General features: G+C 37.9%; 1 protein-coding gene across 2 annotated transcripts in view; it reads right to left on the reverse strand.

The window, feature by feature from the left end:
* zbtb41 (zinc finger and BTB domain containing 41) overlaps nucleotides 1–18,826 on the reverse strand; it is a 38,429-nt gene extending 19,603 nt beyond the window's left edge. The window contains exons 1-2 of one of the 2 annotated variants that reach the window (XM_028811038.2): nucleotides 18,593–18,826; nucleotides 8,716–9,856 (exon numbers count right to left, since the gene is read on the reverse strand). In XM_028811038.2, coding sequence (XP_028666871.2) covers nucleotides 8,716–9,814 — 1,099 coding nt within the window. In that variant the 5' untranslated portion in view covers nucleotides 9,815–9,856; nucleotides 18,593–18,826. Of the gene's footprint in view, nucleotides 1–8,715; nucleotides 9,857–18,468 lie in introns of both variants that reach the window. The other variant, XM_028811036.2, reaches the window with a different exon arrangement.
* Nucleotides 18,827–19,135: the final 309 nt, after the last annotated feature.

Genomic DNA, 19,135 nt, shown 5'->3' on the forward strand with positions numbered 1-19,135 from the left:
GTGAATCAAAGAATGTAGTCAACCACAAATTGGTTGTGATTACATAAAGCGCTACTTATTTCAGATCCATTTTGTCTTCTGTTTTACATTTGGAATAAACTGAATGCAACGTGACTCCACAAGTCATCTCCACGAGGGGTTGGCTTCTCTTATCCTGACTGTTGATCATTTTTTAAAACCTTCATTGCACATAATTTTTAATTGGAGTCTTGTCTTTTCATAAACAAAATGCAATGATAATTTTATTTTTGATAGCCTGCTGTATACAAACAAATGTTAGATAACCATTAATTATTTACACTATGTCATGGACCTAACGTTACTGGAACTAGTGCTGCTTGCTTAGTTTTCATGCACTCTTCATACTGGCTTATATGATTTAAATTGCTATATACATGTTTGCCTGCAGTGGTTTAACAGTTTGTACTGTACATTTTAAAAGAAAAATTCCAAATTACAGATTATTTCTTAAATTCTGGTAGTAAAGCATCTTAAAAAAAAAAAAAGTGTCAGATGGTCTAGGTTCAACATCACTTCTACTCTTCAATTTTTCTGAAAGCTGTTACATAAGAAAACAAATACTCATTTATTCACTTTTTAAAAGATGTTGTTTGGAACCAGACTCAAAAACACATGTACCATTTAGCACATAGCCTTATGATGTGAAAGACTGTATATGCAAAGTAGCGTTTGATGAAGATACACAAGTGCCAGTGATCATTGCGTAAAACTGATCTATTAACTTTGTTGAATATCCCCTTTCCTTTTAATAACATGATTACATTTCTTTTTTCCTGTCCATTACAAAACGGTCTTCAGTTATCCATCACATTAGTCATGCTATTGGACCATTTCTGGTGTATCCTTTATTTGCATAAAGCACACTCTTTGCGCAATTACCCCTTAATATTTATATATCGAAATGTCATTTTTATAAGATAACTACTGCCCAAGATTCACCATCCTGATAAATTTCAGCTTTTTAACTAAACGGGAAATAGTGTTTTTGTTTGTAAGTGAATAAGTCACTCAACTCTGCATTTTATATACAGTGTAGTGTGTATATTATATAGAGATATCTATATATATTAGACAGATAGATAGATATATAATCGATAAAGAGAGAGACCAGCACCCCTGAAATTTTCCAAGAAAATGCACCATTTCTCCCAGAAAATTGTTGCAATTCCAAATGTTTTGGTATACACCTGTTTATTTCCTTTATGTGCATTTGAACAACACAAAAAACAGAAAAAAAGCCAAATCTGACATCATGTCACACAAAACTCCAAAATTGGGTCGGACAAAATTATTTGCACCTTTTCAAAATTGTGGGTAAATCGTTTTATTTCAAGCATATGATGCTCGTTTGAACTCACCTGTGGAAAGAAACAGATGCTGGCAATATAGCAATCACACCTGAAGCCAGTTAAAATGGAGAAAACTTGACTCTACCTTTCTGTTGTGTGTCTGAGTGTGCCACACTAAGCATGGAGAACAGAAAGAAGAGCAGAGAATTGTCTGAGGACTTGAGAACAAAAATTGTGGAAAAATATCAACAATCTCAAGCCTACAAGTCCATCTCCAGAGATTTTTTTACGTTCCTTTGTCCACTGTGCGCAACATAATCAAGAAGTTCACAACACATGGCACTGTAGCTAATCTCCCTGGACGTGGACGGAAGAGAAAAATTGATAAAAGACTGCAACGAAGGATAGTCCGAACGGTGGATAAACAGCCCCAATCAACTTCAAAACATATTCAAACTGTTCTGAAGACTCAGGGTGCAACAGTGTCAGCTCGAACTATCCGTCAACATCTGAATGAAATGAAACGCTATGGCAGGAGAGCCAGGAGGACCCCACTGCTGACACAGAAACATAAAAAAGCCAGACTGGAGTTTGCCAAAATGTACTTGAGGAAGCCAAAATCCTTCTGGGCGAAAGTCTTGTGGACAGATGAGCCCAAGGTAGAGCTTTTTGGTAAAGCTCATCATTCTACTGTTTACAGAAAACGGAATGAGCTCTATGAAGAAAAGAACACAGTACCTACAGTCAAACATGGTGGAGGTTCTAAGATGTTTTGGGGATGTTTTGCTGCCTCTGGCACTGGATGCCTTGACCTTGTGCAAGGCATCATGAAATCTGAAGACTACCAAAAGATACTGGGGCACAATGTAGGGCCCAGTGTCAGAAAGCTGGGTCTGCGTCAGAGGTCATGGGTGTTCCAGCAGGGCAATGACCCCAAACATACCTCTAAAAGCACCCAGAAATGGTTGAAGACAAAGCGCTGGAGAGTTCTAAAGTGGCCAGCAATAAGTCCGGATCTAAATCCGACTGAACACTTATGGAGAGATCTCAAAATTGCTGTTTGGAGAAGGCGCCCTTCTAATCTGAGAGACCTTGAGCAGTTTGCAAAAGAAGAGTGGTTGGAAATTCCAGTTGAGAGGTGTAACAAGCTTGTTGATGGTTATAGGAAGCGCTTGATTTCAGTTACTTTTTCCAAAGGGCGTGCAACCAAATATTAAGCTGAGGGTGCCAATAATTTTGTCCAGCCCGGTTTTTGAGTTGTGTGTAAAATTGTCAGATTTGGCTTTTTTTTATCTGTTTTTTTGTGTTGTTCCAATGCACATAAAGGAAATAAACGTGTATACCAAAACATTTGGAATTGCAAGAATTTTCTGGGAGAAATGGTGCATTTTCTGGGAATATTATACTATACACACACACACACACACATGCACACACACCCACACACACACATACATACATACATACATACATACATACATACATATACATACATATATACATACTGTGGTACCCAGCGGGGGTTCATGCCCGGCCGGGATGCCCAGGAGGAGCGGAGGAGGGCTTGTGCCTCCTCCAGGACACGAGGGGGCGTCCTCCCTGGTTGCTTTGGGGACCACGAGTACAGAGCTTGGAAGCTCAACCCTGTAGGGGCCCGTGGTCACTGCCAGGGGACGCCCCAATGCCTTGGGAGCCCTGGACCTCAGTACTTCCGCCACACCCGGAAGTGCTAGGAGGAAGAGTATTGGGGACACCCGGAGGACTTCCGGATACGCCGACAGAGCTTCCGCCACACAGGGGTGTGGCTACAGAAGCCCTCAGGATGCACCTGGAGTCCTTCCGGGGTGAATAAAAGGGGCCGCCTCCCTCCAGTCAGGGGCAACAGTCGGGTGGAAGAGGACGAAGCTTGGTGGAGAGGAGTGGAGGCGGACCAGAGACATTTAAGGTATTGTGTTGTGGCCAGGACTTAAAAGGGTGATTGGTGCTTCAGCACTGGGTATGTGCTCACGATAAGTGTAAATAGTAGTTGTGAATAAACGTGTGTGGTTTAAACATCATGTCTACCTGTCTGTGTCCGGGCTGTTCCCCACAATACATACATAAAAAGAGAGAGAAGAAGATTAGATTCATACATACAGTAATCCCTCGCTATATCGCGCTTCGTCTTTCGCGGCTTCACTCTATCGCGGATTTTATATGGAAGTATATTTAAATATATATCGCGGATTTTTTGCTGGTTCGCGGATTTCTGCGGACAATTGGTCTTTTAATTTCTGGTACATGCTTCCTCAGTTGGTTTGCCCAGTTGATTTCATACAAGGGACGCTATTGGCAGATGGCTGAGAAGCTACCCAATCAGAGCATGTATTACGTATTAAATAAAACTCCTCAAATATATTGTGAGCACAGGGGCTGTTCGCACCCCTAGAAGATACGGCCACTCCTCAAAAAACACTGAAAGATTACCTTCACATTGCGCTCTTCCTTGCTGGGCTTAAATGTGGCTGTTTTGTCAAGCGATGTGCTTCCTGCATGGTGCTTCGCATACTTAAAAGCTCGAACGGCACGTATTGATTTTTAATTGTTTGTTTTTCTCTGTCTCTCTCTCTCTCTCTCTGACATTCTGTGCTCCTGACGGAGGGGGTGTGAGCAGTGGGGGCTGTTCGCACCACTAGAGAATACGGACGCTCCTCTAAAAAAAATGCTGAAAGGCTACCTTAACATTGCTCCTTTCCTAGCAGCTGCGTTGTCGGTGGTGCTTCGCATACTTAAAAGCCAAACAGCCCTATTGATTTCTGATTGTTTGCTTTTTTCTGTCTATCTCTCTGACATTATCTGCACCTGACACGCACTCCTTTGAAGAGGAAGATATGTTTGCATTCTTTTAATTATGAGACGGAACTGTCATCTCTGTCTTGTTATGGAGCACAGTTTAAACTTTTGAAAAAGAGACAAATGTTTGTTTGCAGTGTTTGAATAAAGTTCCTGTCTCTCTACAACCTCCTGTGTTTCTGTGCAAATCTGTGACCCAAGCATGACAATATAAAAATAACCATATAAACATATGGTTTCTACTTCGCGGATTTTCACCTTTCGCGGGGGTGTCTGGAACGCAACCCCCGCGATAGAGGAGGGATTACTGTATATGTTACAATACTATATGTACAGGTATACTTTATGACAATTAGGAAAATAAACAGATATTGTCTGACAACAAAGCCAAATTTATCCCTAGCTTTCTTAAACCTCTAACTGTACATAATCTACCTTTCAAAAAATTTAAATCAAAATCTTTAAATTAAGATGGCTTACCATTCACAGAAGAATTTGAAAAATTGTTGCAAACATTAAAGCAATACTGGGGGGGGGGTCAAATATCAATAAACTTACAGAGAGGTATTAAATATATTTAAAGAATGTAAATGCATATACATTTTTAATCACACATTTAAAACAACCCTGGATCAACAAATATGTATCTCATTCTCAATAACATGAATGAGGCCTACAGTATGCAGATTGGCTGTCCAAAATGAAATGCAACATCTCCGTATTAAATGTTCCAAAGAGAATTTCAAACTACTGAATTCAGTTCAAATTTAATAAGGATTTCCCAACTTGGGAATGAAATGTAGATATATCCCTAAGGATATATATTAAAGCATGGTGATTCTCCAACTTCAACAATCTTCAAGGTTCAAGCCAGTGACAGTAAGATAGGCACTTATTTATTTATTTACAAAGCTGACAGCATTAGTCCATATTGTTTAGATGCCTTGGAAAGTGTCGGGTGGTTGGTTAAAATGTACTAGTTAGAGCTAGTAAGAATCACCTCTATGCACAGCATTGTCTTTGGACACAAATGTCTTAACTGATGGTTTCTCAATTTCTGTCTAGTTCTGGGGTGTCAAACTTGGATCTTGAAGATCAAGTGGTTGCATGTTTTTTTTTCTAGCCACTTTGTTAATCAGTAATCAATTATTTTTTTTGCCTTAGTTTTAACTGGCTTGCTTTTCAAGTTTCATATCCATTAATTATTTCAGGGTTTGTTCCTGCCCTGCGTCTACTACTAGCTGGAATAGGCTCCAGCAACCCACATGACCCAGATCTGGATTAAGCGGATAAGAAAATGACATGACAACCCTTAACTGTTTTATTCCTTAAGCAGCAGCCAAACAATAAAGAGAGGCAAAGTGAGCCAACAGGTAAACAACACATTTTGGGGTGTCAAACTTGGTTGCTGGAAGGACACCACTGCACTCCAACCAATCTCTTAATGTTAATAAAACATGTGGTTATTTAATCCTAATGCTTGTTAATGTGCTCATTCTTCCACAGGAGACATTGCTAAAACTGCTGATTCTTATTTTTATGAGAGCACAATCTATATTTCTCAGACATTTTTTTTTTCTTTTCAAATATTTTACTGAAAAAGATATGATAAATTTATAGGCGCAAAGGGATCAAGTTAGCTGTTCATCCGTCTGACTGCTTGTTAAAGAAAAAAAGAAACAAGCAATCCAATTAAAATTAATACAAACTTGTTTCATTATCAGAAGTAACTGGCTTCTAATTAAGAAAGTGACTGTACCAAAAGCCTGCAGCCATCACACCCCTACGAGTTTGACACCTTTGGTGTAGTTAATTTGTAGAATAATATCCAGCTGGGTTTGAAGGAAATTCAGATATGCAATAAAAATTTGCATTGGTGGATGAGGGAGTTGCCTCAGGAAGACTTCAGACTGTAGAAGGGAAGCCTTTGCTGCTAATTGGTTGTCTTAAGAGTAAATGGGAGTGATGTTTGAAAGGGTACTCTTACAAACTCTATAAAAGGTACTGGGAAACTTTAACTTAGAGCTCTCACTTGATGGAGATACTTTAGAAAGCATGACTGGAAGGAATCCTGATCTAATCTGAACCTGAGTGGCGACTGGTCACTTTGTTGACTGCAGGACTGTACATAATATACCCCATGTTCAAACAATGATACTCACAAGTTATGTGGATACATTCTCTCAAAATATTAGGACAGTTTAGGAACAAGCAACAGATCCACTTTTTTAACTTTGACACTACTGAAAAGAACCAATGAAATATAACATAAACGACAAGTTTAATCAACATGGACTGATTTTAAATTAAGAAACTGGTTGGAGCAAAGGCCTGAATCCCCTGTAAACCCTCCACAACCAGAGTAGACCACCCTTACTATAATGTACTCAAAACAGATTATAAAATTATGCTGCCAATTCCACATATGGAAAACGCTGCTGCAAGGCTAAAAGTTTTTATTCATCATCTCATTTGCCAAACTGATTCAACCCAGCTGCAGTTTTTCAGATAAACTTATGAGAAGCATTGTACTGAAAATAGTTTTTTTCATTTTTGTATATGTAATCCCTGTTGAAAGTTGTTGCAGTATTTTTTTTACTTTAACTGTTTTCTTAAGCAATGTAAATTCCTTGTGTGCTTAGATCCACTATTATCATTCTTGTCTTTATTCCAAAGAATCAAAATGTATGTTGACTGAACAACCACAAGTTTATTACACTAACCGATTATGAAGGTTTTTAAATAACTCATTAATAACCATCGATCTAGAAAAAAAAAAAAAAAATCTTAGTTTCAGTTACAAATCTGTCAAGGATCCACTGTATTGCCTATTGACTTGATGTTCCCACAACCTACAATCTTTGTCTGCTGAATCCAGTTCACTGGTTAATGCTATTATATACAGTATATTACACATTGAATATTTGAAATGTCACTAAAATTTGCATTAATATTGGCACAAGCTTTAAGATATTTTAGGCTAACAACCAACTCCATAATCTCACATTAACCCTGGTACAATCTATTTTGCTTTCTGTTTGGATAGTTTTTGCTGTCAATGATACAAATAGGTTTCTATACATTGGGAATTAGCAGCAATATCTTTTTCAAATGGGGGCTACTCGGACAACGGGACTTTATGCAGCTCAGTGTTAACCTTCCTGTAAGCTGACTTAATGCCCAACGTCATAAGAGATAACACTCCTCTTACTTACTAAAAGAACTAGTAATATTATGAGTGAAGGCCGACACTCCAGTCCCAAAGAACCTTCAAGCACAGAACTGTTCATATGCACTAAATGCTTATCATGACAATATAATTTGGTGCATTCAGTCAGTACATTTGTGAAACAAAAACAGTGTACCACAGCAAGTACCACAACCTGGTAATATGCAGGACAACTTAATAGTTTTAAATGACACTTGCATATTATTGATCTTGCTATACTTAGAAAGATCAAGTCATTGACATAGGTATGGGACTTTTTAACCAATATTCGAATATTTTTGAACAAATAAAATCGTTTATGAAATATTCTAATTTCAGTTGTGGAAATCAGATGACACCTCTAATAGAAAATAACCATTTTAATTCTTTCATCCTCTGAAAAAGATCAGATCAACTGCTAATATAACACTATTATTTTCAATCACTGCAAATTGTTAAAGAGATTCTAAACAATGAGAGTATGACACTTCTTAGCTATGGTAATAAAAAGATCCTGGAATTTAATACTGATAAAACTACACAACTGGTCCGAGACTTTTAGAGTTTAGACAGTAGCAATGGTTAACATATTTTAAGTTTCTTGAAACCATCAACTAATTAACACTAATTTGGGGGACTAACACAAAAATCATTGGCCAGAAAGCAATAAAATTAAATTTCTTTAAAAAGATGAGGAAAAAAAGGGCAGCTGAGGAAGAGATGACACTCTTTATTTAACATGGCTGAACTGAAAAATTGTCATGCTCTAGTTTTACACAGCAACAAAACTCTGCAAAAAGCAAAATTATATATAGTCATTTATATAGCCTGTAAAATCATAGGTTATGACATCCCTTTGTTTACTATTTATCTCTGTCTCATGCTCAGAAAATGCCCAGTGAGGCTAGAAATGCCGACAATTCAATTTTTACAGAGTTTTAAACTTCGAACAGCCTTGCTTTATGACAGCACTTGACTGGATACTGTATGAATTTATCGGTTAAGGTTGAATGCACTTGTACTTGATTCAATATTCTAAAAATGTATCACTATTGTGTATGATAATGTCTGATTTAGTATAAGGGCAACTTGTAAGATGATGTGTATTTTTCTGTTATTTTATCCTGCACAAAGGCAGATCACTTAGTATATAGCATTTAAGTAACTGAATTAAAAATATTTCAATATACTTTATTCAACTATTGGGTAAGCCTTAGTATTGATGCAGTAAAAGAAACATGCACTAACACACTTGTACATATAGCAAAATTAGAACTAAAATGTCAGCTTTAAATTCATGACATCATGTAAGAAAGGAAATTTCAGACTTCAGAAAGGCAAACGTTTGTTGTTAAGACTTCTCACCTGCTCGGTCGAAGGTTTTATCACACTTTGGACATTTAAGTATTTTCTTATTGGCGCTCTGAACAATGACTGGTGCAAGACCTTCTGGGAAACTCTGACTAGGAGCTTCTGCATCTATATTTTCATTGTCACTAGGCTGCTGTGCATCTGATTCACTAGACGCTCCTTCAGACGGGTCTTCCTCATCTTCACTCTCAGAGTCTTCCTCTTCAGAGAAGCTGAATTTGTCCTCTTCACTACACGTTTTATCTGAACTGCTGTCATCTGATGTCTCTGAACATTCATCACTGCCAAATTTTATAGGGCACTTGCGCATACGGACAGACCTCCTTGTCACATGTTCTGTGTCCTCAAATGTTTTAGATCCTTCATCAGATTTTCCTTCCAAAACAGCACTGTGAGACTTTGCTAAATGATTTTCAAGAGATTTTCTATAACAAAAGCGCCGACTGCATATTGTGCATTGATTGGTAGAAGGGTCTGCACCACTGTCCTCTGATATTGCTGCACATTCCACACTGTATGAAGTTTCTTCAACAACCTGTCCCGTTTGTGTAGATAATGCAATTCCTTCACTTGTCAGCAGATTTACTGCATCAATTATGTCTAGGAATTTGGCTGCCTCAACAAGTGATGGGATTTCACTTTCATATATTGTAAATTCAGAGGTGTATAAAAATTCCAGCAAATGCTGGAATGCTGTATCTGTGACATGGTCCAACATGACACGATTCATTTCAGGATTTTTACTCAAGCGAGCATTGAAATAACTACTACCAAAAGAAACAACCACCTTGTGTGCAGTGTACTGTTTTCCTTCAACCATTATAATTAGGTCGCAGAAGGAAGATGGCTTTAGTCGGTCAGCATTTAGGAACTGAAGAAAGTTTCTATTATACTGTGTGCAGCGTAAGTGCTTTTTTTGTCCTTCTAGAAGAGGGTATGGATTTATCTGATGACATTCAATACCCAAACAACAGTTACTGCAATCATCCGCCAACATATCAGACGAGACATTTTTTTCAGAACTGGAGGAAAATTTGTCCTTCTGCTTGGTATTTCGCCTCTTTTTCATTGTATAGTCAACAGCAACAGGCATAAATCTGGAAATTGCTGGAAATAAATCCTTCTGTTTGCTCTCCTGTGGGAAGACAATGTTAAAAAAGACATTAATCAAGTTGGATAAACACAATCTCATTCCTGCCTTGTGCTCCATGCTATAGGGGGCAGTACACTGGTACAGACGAGACAACGGTTGAAATTTGTCAACATGGAGAAATTTTCCTATATCATTTCTACTGTGATTTAGCACATTAGGAAGCTGCCATTGTTACTTGTAAATATAAAGTGTTGTTGTGGCATGGTAGAGAATATGATGTTCCATTACCTTCTGAAACAATGCGGTATGTAGCATTAGAAGTGTGAAGAAGTAAAAGGAGGCAAAGAATGAACAGCGGGCTTTCATTGTGAAGGACTGATGGAACATGTTATTTGGCCATTAACAAGGTGTCTTTTAGAAAAAAATATGATTAGAATACTGTTACATTGTAATGCTTATTACTTTTTTTTTCTAAAATGGAATAAACATAAAAAAGTGAATTTAGTTAATATAAGCAAAACGTCACTGTAAGCCACCAATTAAAATAATAAAACATGACTTGTTGGAAAATACACCTTTATAAGCATAAAAATTCATATGATGTAATATCTTTGAATTATAGGTTTTTTATCTGTAACAATTATAAGTCTGGACTTATTTTTGTGAGCTGATGTAATCAAAGGTTGTAAGCTAATATAAGTTATCATCTATAGATATATCCCAATTTCATATAATTTTTTTTCCAACTTGGACACTGATGTCAAAAACATTTCTGAATGGCAAAATTGTTTTGTCAGTTATTCCAATAATACATGAATATACAGTAGAAACATGACCTGTGTCAATAATCTACAGTATGCAAACCAAATTATTGCAGGAGAAAAGTCTTGTCTGAGCATTGTGTCAGATAAATCAGGTGTACATTTGATGTACTAAAGCAGAGAATATGCAATGTCTATATGTTTAGTTATGTATATTTTCCAATGTATTTTGTTACAGCACACTTCAAACCGATGAGCTCAGACAGCGCTAAATATTTATAGTTACATTGCAATATGTACATACAACTATTCATATAATTCAAATAACCTTTTTTTTTTAAATTAAGGATGCTTCTAATATTAACAACACAAGCTGTGACAAATAACTGAAAATAAGAACAATGTTCCAATGTGCTTAAAATTTTAAAAATAGGCGATACACAAGCAAGAAATTATTCTAAAACCACAGCAAAGGACATATGTGGTGGTCTAGAAACTGGACCGTAGTTAGAGGTTGTCAGGATTGAGCAAAGGCCCTATGTTTGGTGAGAAAAATCAACAATACATTATGACGTGCTGTCATACAAGTGCTAAATTGTGACTTGAAGCAGAACTAAACAAACAATATGAAACTATTTCTTCAAGGAGGCAATGGTTTGCAGAACTGATGAATCAGGATGCTCCCGGTATCCTAAAATATCCCTCCCATGCTCTCTAGCAGACAGAAAGAAAATTGATATAATACATGCATTCTCAGGAGACTACAGTTTTATCTGGATAGGCTCTGTCCCAATAGACAAGTGAATCAGGCAGGATTGTCATAAAAGGTCTATTAGGAGGCAAAAGAGTTTTCCTAGTTTATCACAGTATGATCAAGTTGTCTCAATTGAAGAAGCCGAGGCAGTCAAACTCCACATTGTGAAACCAACTGTTCTGGCAGTTTGCCTTGCAAGAATATTGGCAGGATTGCACTCATCATTTCCATGTGTGAATCTGATACTTATTAGCCCAAACAGAGAAACAAGACTCACCACTAAAATAACCTTATGTCAGCCCACAGATGTCCAGGCCTAGTCAGTGTTTATGAGTTATCTAACATTCTAAGATGTCAGCCTGTCTTCTAAGGCACCACTCAATGCCCTATTCATGCACTGAATCTCAGCCTATCATGTCAACACCTCAGTGTTGCTCCTTTGTTTAATTCATATACTGCCACACAGGTGTGACAGAATTCCTTCAGCAATTATAATTAATACTGTCTCCACTATATCATTTGTATAGCCAAAATGTGCTATTATACAGTATTTCCGGCTATACAATAATTATTGCATTATAAAAGACAGAAAATGTGATTTTCAGCAAACTCACTCAATTGCTTATCTAAATGACAAATGCATGTGTGAAGCATTCCTTAAAAATTATGACTGAAGTAAAAGTATCTCAAGGCACAACAATCTCATCCAGAACAGTCTGTGTTTTATAAACTTTACTTTTTGCATGACTGATGTACAGACAGTCATGAATGTAACAAAAATTGCAAACCTATCATTTGCCTATCTAGCCATACCAGTTTCACATGCTGGTTTGCATGCAATTGTATCCCTTCCTATATCTTAATTTACAGGTATAGTTGTCCAAGACTAGGACACAAGATATTTAATTTTAAAAAAAGTCAAAGCTTTTTTGAAGGCAGAATAGTCACATCACTAGATTAACTTTATAGGATTGGTTAAAAGAAAGCTGATCAAAAAGAAGAAAGGAGGAGGAAATACTTGTGGCAAGTATCCTCTGACTTACTATTGATACTTTAAGTAAACAAGAAATGGGCCACCTGGAAAATGAAACATTTAGCAGTACCAGGCTGTATGAAGTTCACATATTATTTTGCTTTTGTTTTGGCACTATCTATTTGACCTAAACATATGAATACATCTGTAACTTTTTCCCCCTGCCTTTTTTCGTGCTCTAATAGCCTGGGATTATAGATGTAAAAGGAAGGGGAAGTGCTGAGCTACACACCTGTGTGGAAGAGTATAAGACTTGAGGCATTCTGTTAAGGTCTACATAAATAAAGAGTATGAAGAGAAGAAACAGGGCCTCGCTAGGACCCGATCATGACACAACAGAAGGTGGATAGTCTCAGGAATAATGACAAGAGTATGCCAAACTGCACTGACATTAGAAACAGTGATTTTAAATCAACACTGACTGAAACAGATAGATGGATGAATCACATGATAGCTGTTAAATGCCATAAAAGGTACTACCTCAAAAATTACCAAGAAACTTATTTAACACAACTGCGACCCTGAGTTTCCCACAACTGGAATTTTTGGCAGCATTGCCATTGGAGGGAAAAAAAAACACTTTTTGAATCCAAAGGGGGTGGGGTGGGGAGGTATAAAAAAAAAAAAATAAATAATAATAATAAAAAAAATCACACATCAAAACAATCAAACTTGTGTTTATGCATTTCTCCACGAAGTCAGAGCGTTATGGTCTAATGGTCATCTTTCAGTCAAATTCCTACATCTAGATGGGTTTATGTTTGGAGAAATACAAAGGATGGCTTCAACACACAATGTTTGCTCCCAGCTGTTGAATATGGTGGTTTATCTGTATGGATATAGGCAGTCATCTTGTGCCCATCTGCAAGGTGTATAATCACAAAGTAATAGGAGGTAATTTTATAGGACCACATGTTCTGGACCAGGAGGTTCCCCTATTCCACGACAGTACCTCCATACATGTTTGCTAAAATAATTCCAAGACTAGTTTTATGAAAATTGGGGTGAACTTAAACACCTTCTATAATCTCCCCAATCACCAGATCTAAACATCACAGAAACTTTGTAGCACACTCCCCAGCTTATAGCTTGTGTGGAGTGTGATACCAGATTTGTGTCGCAAGGAAGCCGCTACACTTTTAAGATGACGGATGGATAAAATCAGGCCAACACCTAAGCCCTACCGAATTTCCACCCTGCCACCCAAACATTAACAACACCCAGGAAAAAAAGCCTTTAAGATTAAATACACCAAACACAGACATATATAAAATGATCCTTATTGCTACAAAAAATACTAAACATCCCCCCACATGATGATGATTACAGTCCTGGTAAAAAAAAAAAAAAAGTCCTTACTGTAAAACATGGGGGTGATTCTGGAGATGGAAAGTAGGGTTAAATGATGGAAAGAAGTGTGGAACTGCTTCCCAGAATATGGATAGTGAAATTCTGTCCTACCACCGGAGTCCAGAAGAATAGTTTTCGGAGACGCGCCTCTTATCCAAGAGCATCGAAGGACTGGATTGGGAGGAAAAGAAGCCACCGCCGTCCTTACGTCTAGTAGCCGAGCACCATCCTTCTCCGCTACAAATGTCCAGTAACTGAAAATTTTTAGGAGCTGCTGCGGATGATGTGGATTAGAAAATGGTCCACTCGAAAAGTCCCGCCACATTGTTCTCTTCCGGCTTTACTGGTACAGTGCATACAAACCAAAAACTACAAATCCCACAAGCCCCTCCGCATCAGTCCACACCTGTTTAAAGACACTAACCCCAATTTACAAACAGAAATCGGTGCACCCACTGTTGTCATTCACATTTAATAAACACTCAACAGGACATACTTACATAGAAACAAAAAAACCCTTAAGTGGCCCTGCTACAACTTTAAGACACAAATCTGGAGTGCACTTTCAACCCTTAAATAACTGGAAGAATATTGAAGGAAAGGCTTGTATGACAGCATTCTAAAAAGGACTGAAGCTGTTCTGAAGGAAAAGAGTGGTCCTCCTATTTATTAGGTCTCTTATATATCAAGTGTTTCTGGTTATTTTGTCCACCCCTGCAAGCATGTACTGTATGTATAAAAGGGGATATATACCAGGTGAAACTAATCTACTTTAAGGTCTCATCCCAAAACCAGGAGGAAGAATTTGGTCATGAATGTGTCATCACAGGAAACCAAGAAGAGAAAAAGACTTTGTAAGAGCCAATCACAAGGAATGTCACAAGTATATTAAAGCTATATAAACTGTCACATCAGTAACATGAACCACACTGAAACATTTGTTTGTTCAGTTTTCTAACAGGAACACCATGTTACGTTAAAATACTGACTTTTCAGCTTTAATTTAAATGTTAAGGTTGAAAGAGAATCTCATATACTGAAAGGCATTTTTTTCTAGAATGTGGGAACCTTGTAGCCAAAGGCTCTGCTGCCATCAAAATCGTAATTTATTTTTCTGGCCTTCAATTTATAAAGTACAGGTGTTAACAGGACTGTAGTATAAAGGGGAAAGCCTGGCATGACTTTTTTTCTTTTGTACTCAGACATTTATTACTAAACATCCAAACAACAAGTAAATCATAAAAGATAATTAACAGTTACAATGGGGTATTATAAAATGAGACAAAAGAAACTCCCTATCAGCATCCATCTCCTCATACTATACCCACACAGCCCCGTATAGGAATAATTAAGAACAACAGAGAGCTGTACCACAGCACACCAAAGAGAGAGGCCCATTCCATATGACATGCCCTAATGCACAGAAAATTAAGGTTTAAATTAGTGATGGTGATTTTGAGCTATCCAGTACAGAAGCTTCCACACCACATAATGCCATTTAGAAGTGTTGTGACCAGAAGACCCATTAATCCTAGCAGCTGTGAGTTCAAGAAATACAAGATTGAAATAGTGGCTTTCCAATATGAAAAATAAAGAGTCTTGCAATTTCCAGCAAGAGCCTAGAAAAATCTTAGCAGCAAATGCACTGAGAAAGAACAGTCTTCATTGGATGGAAGGGAAAGAAAGAGTAGGAAGTCCAACAAGAGAAATATTTGAAAAAGAAGAGAGTGCAGATAAGTACAACGCTAGACAGAATGTTAGCTATAGAAGAAAACAATGAAAATATTGGGGAATACTCCCAGAACATTTTTGAAGAATAAGAGACATCCTTAAAAACATATTCCCATGAAAGATCACACAATCAAAACGGAGTAAATATGAAGTGCAACATGATTGCTACAGGATTTGAAGAAGAAAACAGAAAGATACAGAACAATAAAGAAGAGGGAGAGAAAGAAGAGGAGAACATTGTTTTACTATTAAGGATTGTAGTGTCCCACTAAATTGCAAACTGAAGAAAAAGGAGGAAGAAAGAAATTGTAAATTTGAACCTTAAGAGATTGGAACATCCAGGAACCACCGTTACTACAAACATTTCAAAGAGTCATAATACTCTGACCTGATCAAGAAGAATTGGATATGTAGCTGCCACTAATGCAAAATGATGGATTATTGAAGACTGAGGTAATTGAGTACCACTTTGGGCAGGAGTCAAGGTACTTTTCAGCTGCACTTCATATTTTCAATGCATATTAAATTAAGTGACCTAATCCTGCAGCACAAAAGTGTAATTTTATGTCTATAATAAATGTATTATTATTATTATTATTAATAAACAAAGAACCAATACACTTTTTGTGACTTTATGAGAAGGGGAGCCAAAAATTTCCAGTATCGGTAAATAACACAGGAGTATGGTGCAGTATTCTCAAATATGCTTTTAGATATCGTATGCCTACAAGTGTGGCTAATCTGTCCACCCAGCAGCACTATACGGAGTTGCAGGAGTGTGTATATTTGTTGTTTATTGTGGAAACATGCAGGTATTTAAGACTTTTTTTTTGGTCCAAAACACCAGTGCAGATTTTCAAGGGATAATGAAGATTGTGCTTTTTTGACATTGATGAACCTGTTCATAAAGAGCTTGTTCTGCCTGAATGTAGTTAAACAGGTCACATGACCTGTTGAGAAATCTACTGGAAAGCATGGGTGGGGGGGTCTGGAGAAGTGGTGCATGCAGAACTGTGTTTTGCATCATGACAACTGACACACCTACACTCACTGTATTGTCAGTCAGAAGTTTGAATTAAAACAATGTGGCTGTTGTTTCTCATCCCTGTGTTTGCCAGATCTAGATCCATGTGAAGTCTTTTTGTTCATAAAATTAAAACTGAGAGCAAAGGGATTGAGAAAAAGATTTTCTACCATGGAAGAAATGTAGGAAAATATGCCAGAGGTGTTGGATATGATAACAAAAGACGAGCACAGGAAATGTTAACAAAAATGGGAGAAGTGCTGGAACAAGTGTTTCAAAGAGAGTATTTTAAAGGTGACTGAATGGGAATTGATGCAAGTTTTATAATGAAGTTTTTTTTTAATACAATTCCAAATTTTAGGGACGCCACCACACATCCCCCTCCCTTCTATGTCCACAGATTACTTTTGAACTTTACTGGACACTCACACTCGTATGCAGAAACTGTAGTATATGCTTGCACTACCTAGTTGCTGCATTATTTTGAGTTTACAGAAATATAATAGCATAATTTAAGTGGTGTGATAGAAACAACTGATATAATCAATATTGCTTAGTTAGCTTCATTTCTTAATATATAGGTTTCATTTTTGCGTTATTTTTAAATTGCGGAAATCAAATCAAGTATGCTTATTGTGTGAGAACTGCAGAGAATTTTACATTGGCATGTTCTCAATATATGCACGGACTTTTCTCCAACATCCCAAGAATGTTCTCTGTCCATCTGACTGGCCACTCTACATTGGACAAATGTCCTTGTCCAGGTCAATTACCAGCATGCGTCACCAAGCTTCTGCATATTATTCCAAATGCTGCAGCATATTCGGTGTTCAACCAGCTGAGGTTGGCACATTGCACTCCTCTTTTTATATCAGTACATTGACTCCCCGTAGTGGCAGTACTAAGTTTGTCTAGAGTAGTCAATGGGTCAGCACCTATATACTGTATATGGAGACACTTGTGAGGTCCTATGCTCCTTCTCAACCACTCAGGTGCTTTGATGAACAGCATCTGATGATGCCCCCTCTACATGACATCAAATCTCAATCCACTCTTTTCACGTGTAGGTCCTAGCTGCTGAAACAAACCACTGAGGACTCTAGTTTGGTGAATTTAATTCTAACAACCTGTTAGGTTTTTGTAACCAAGGAATTGTAACTCGCTTCTATTCTGTTCTGAGCTCTTCGCTGGTGGTGATCAACTTTGTAACCTTCGTCTGTAACAGCTGTTCCAAAACAGTCCCTCCAAGGTGAGGTTTACTTGATTATGTTGACCTCATTTGTAAGTCGCTTTGGATAAAAGCGTCTACTAAACAAATAAATGACCTACATTGCACCCAATATTGTGATGACTGACGACAGGTTTCGTAATTTGGATTAAGCACTATGGAGAATGTTATGTTATCTCATCTCTAAATATGCAATGACATCTAAGACACGTGTCGTTTAAGAATTCGCTACTTTTTGTACTAATCTGTTAGCAGGGGATCTAATCGCTACAAATTAAACTCATGAATTAGTGCAAGCCCAACCAATTTCAGGATTAAACCTGTCAAAAAACACGTCGGCATTCTTACAATAAAAAAAGAGGCCTTACAGGCCTTTCCAATGTTTTGGCGACACCACCGCTTACAGATGTGGCACATCAGCCACTCCATTCAATAAATCTGTCAGTCGAAAGAATTAGGCACGACTTTCAAACGTTCACATTGTGACATGCGAATCAGACAACTGCTAAACCTGTCATGCAGACCTCTATGCTAATTTTTGCCATTACTGAATTGTTTGTGTGTAAGACTTTGCAGCTCCTTAAGTGCCATGCTATTTTCTTCATATTTCCCTGACCTCATCAGCTAACTATAAAAGCCATATACGGTCAGCAGAGCCACTAAAGCAGGGCTGATTCCGGCCGGCCCCGCTGAGCCCCTTTTGAAGCGCACGGGCCCCCCCGCAAGGGGAGTTCACTGACAAACGACACCCCTTATTAAAACACAATACTTACAGTTTTCAATGTCGAAACGCTTCCTTCCCCGTTTACCCGAAAAGACACATGATTCTCCGCGATGCAATCGGTATGTCAAATATATTAAAACGTTTCTTTCCAAAGTCAGCAGAGAAGACCCCACCTCAGTATTTTCGCCATGAAATCCGACGTCCTAGCAAAGCGGCCCCTAATTGGCTAAACGGGCTTGCGTGCTTCACTTGCCATCCGAAACCGGAGGAGTTGAACGGTGGCGTGGCACCATACGCCGTGTTATATTTATATTCAAGCAGCATCAAAATGCGCTGCTACAGTGTACAAATTGTTCTGTTAAGTGATGTAGCGCCCGAAGTTAGTATGTATCATACATGCAGCGACAGTATATGTATCGTTACCGTAATCGTGCTTGTCTTGCAAGGGATGACGGGAAATGTAGTTTAAAGCGCTGCTTTTGAGTCAAATAACACGGAGGGTTTTTAATTGGGCTCCTGCGGTGGGCTGGGGCCATATCCAGCGCTGTTTCCTGACTGTGTTCCCTGTGGTCCTGGGTTAGGCTCCGAAACGTTTCACCTCGACCGGGATTAAATGGATTCGACAGTGGATGAATGGGTGTTCTATAGCAATAATTGTCTATCTGTTTGACTGTGGGACCCAGTTATGTGTTGATAAGTTATTACTTACATGAACG

This window comes from Erpetoichthys calabaricus, chromosome 10 (genome assembly GCF_900747795.2).
Source record: "Erpetoichthys calabaricus chromosome 10, fErpCal1.3, whole genome shotgun sequence".
NCBI lineage: Eukaryota > Metazoa > Chordata > Cladistia > Polypteriformes > Polypteridae > Erpetoichthys > Erpetoichthys calabaricus.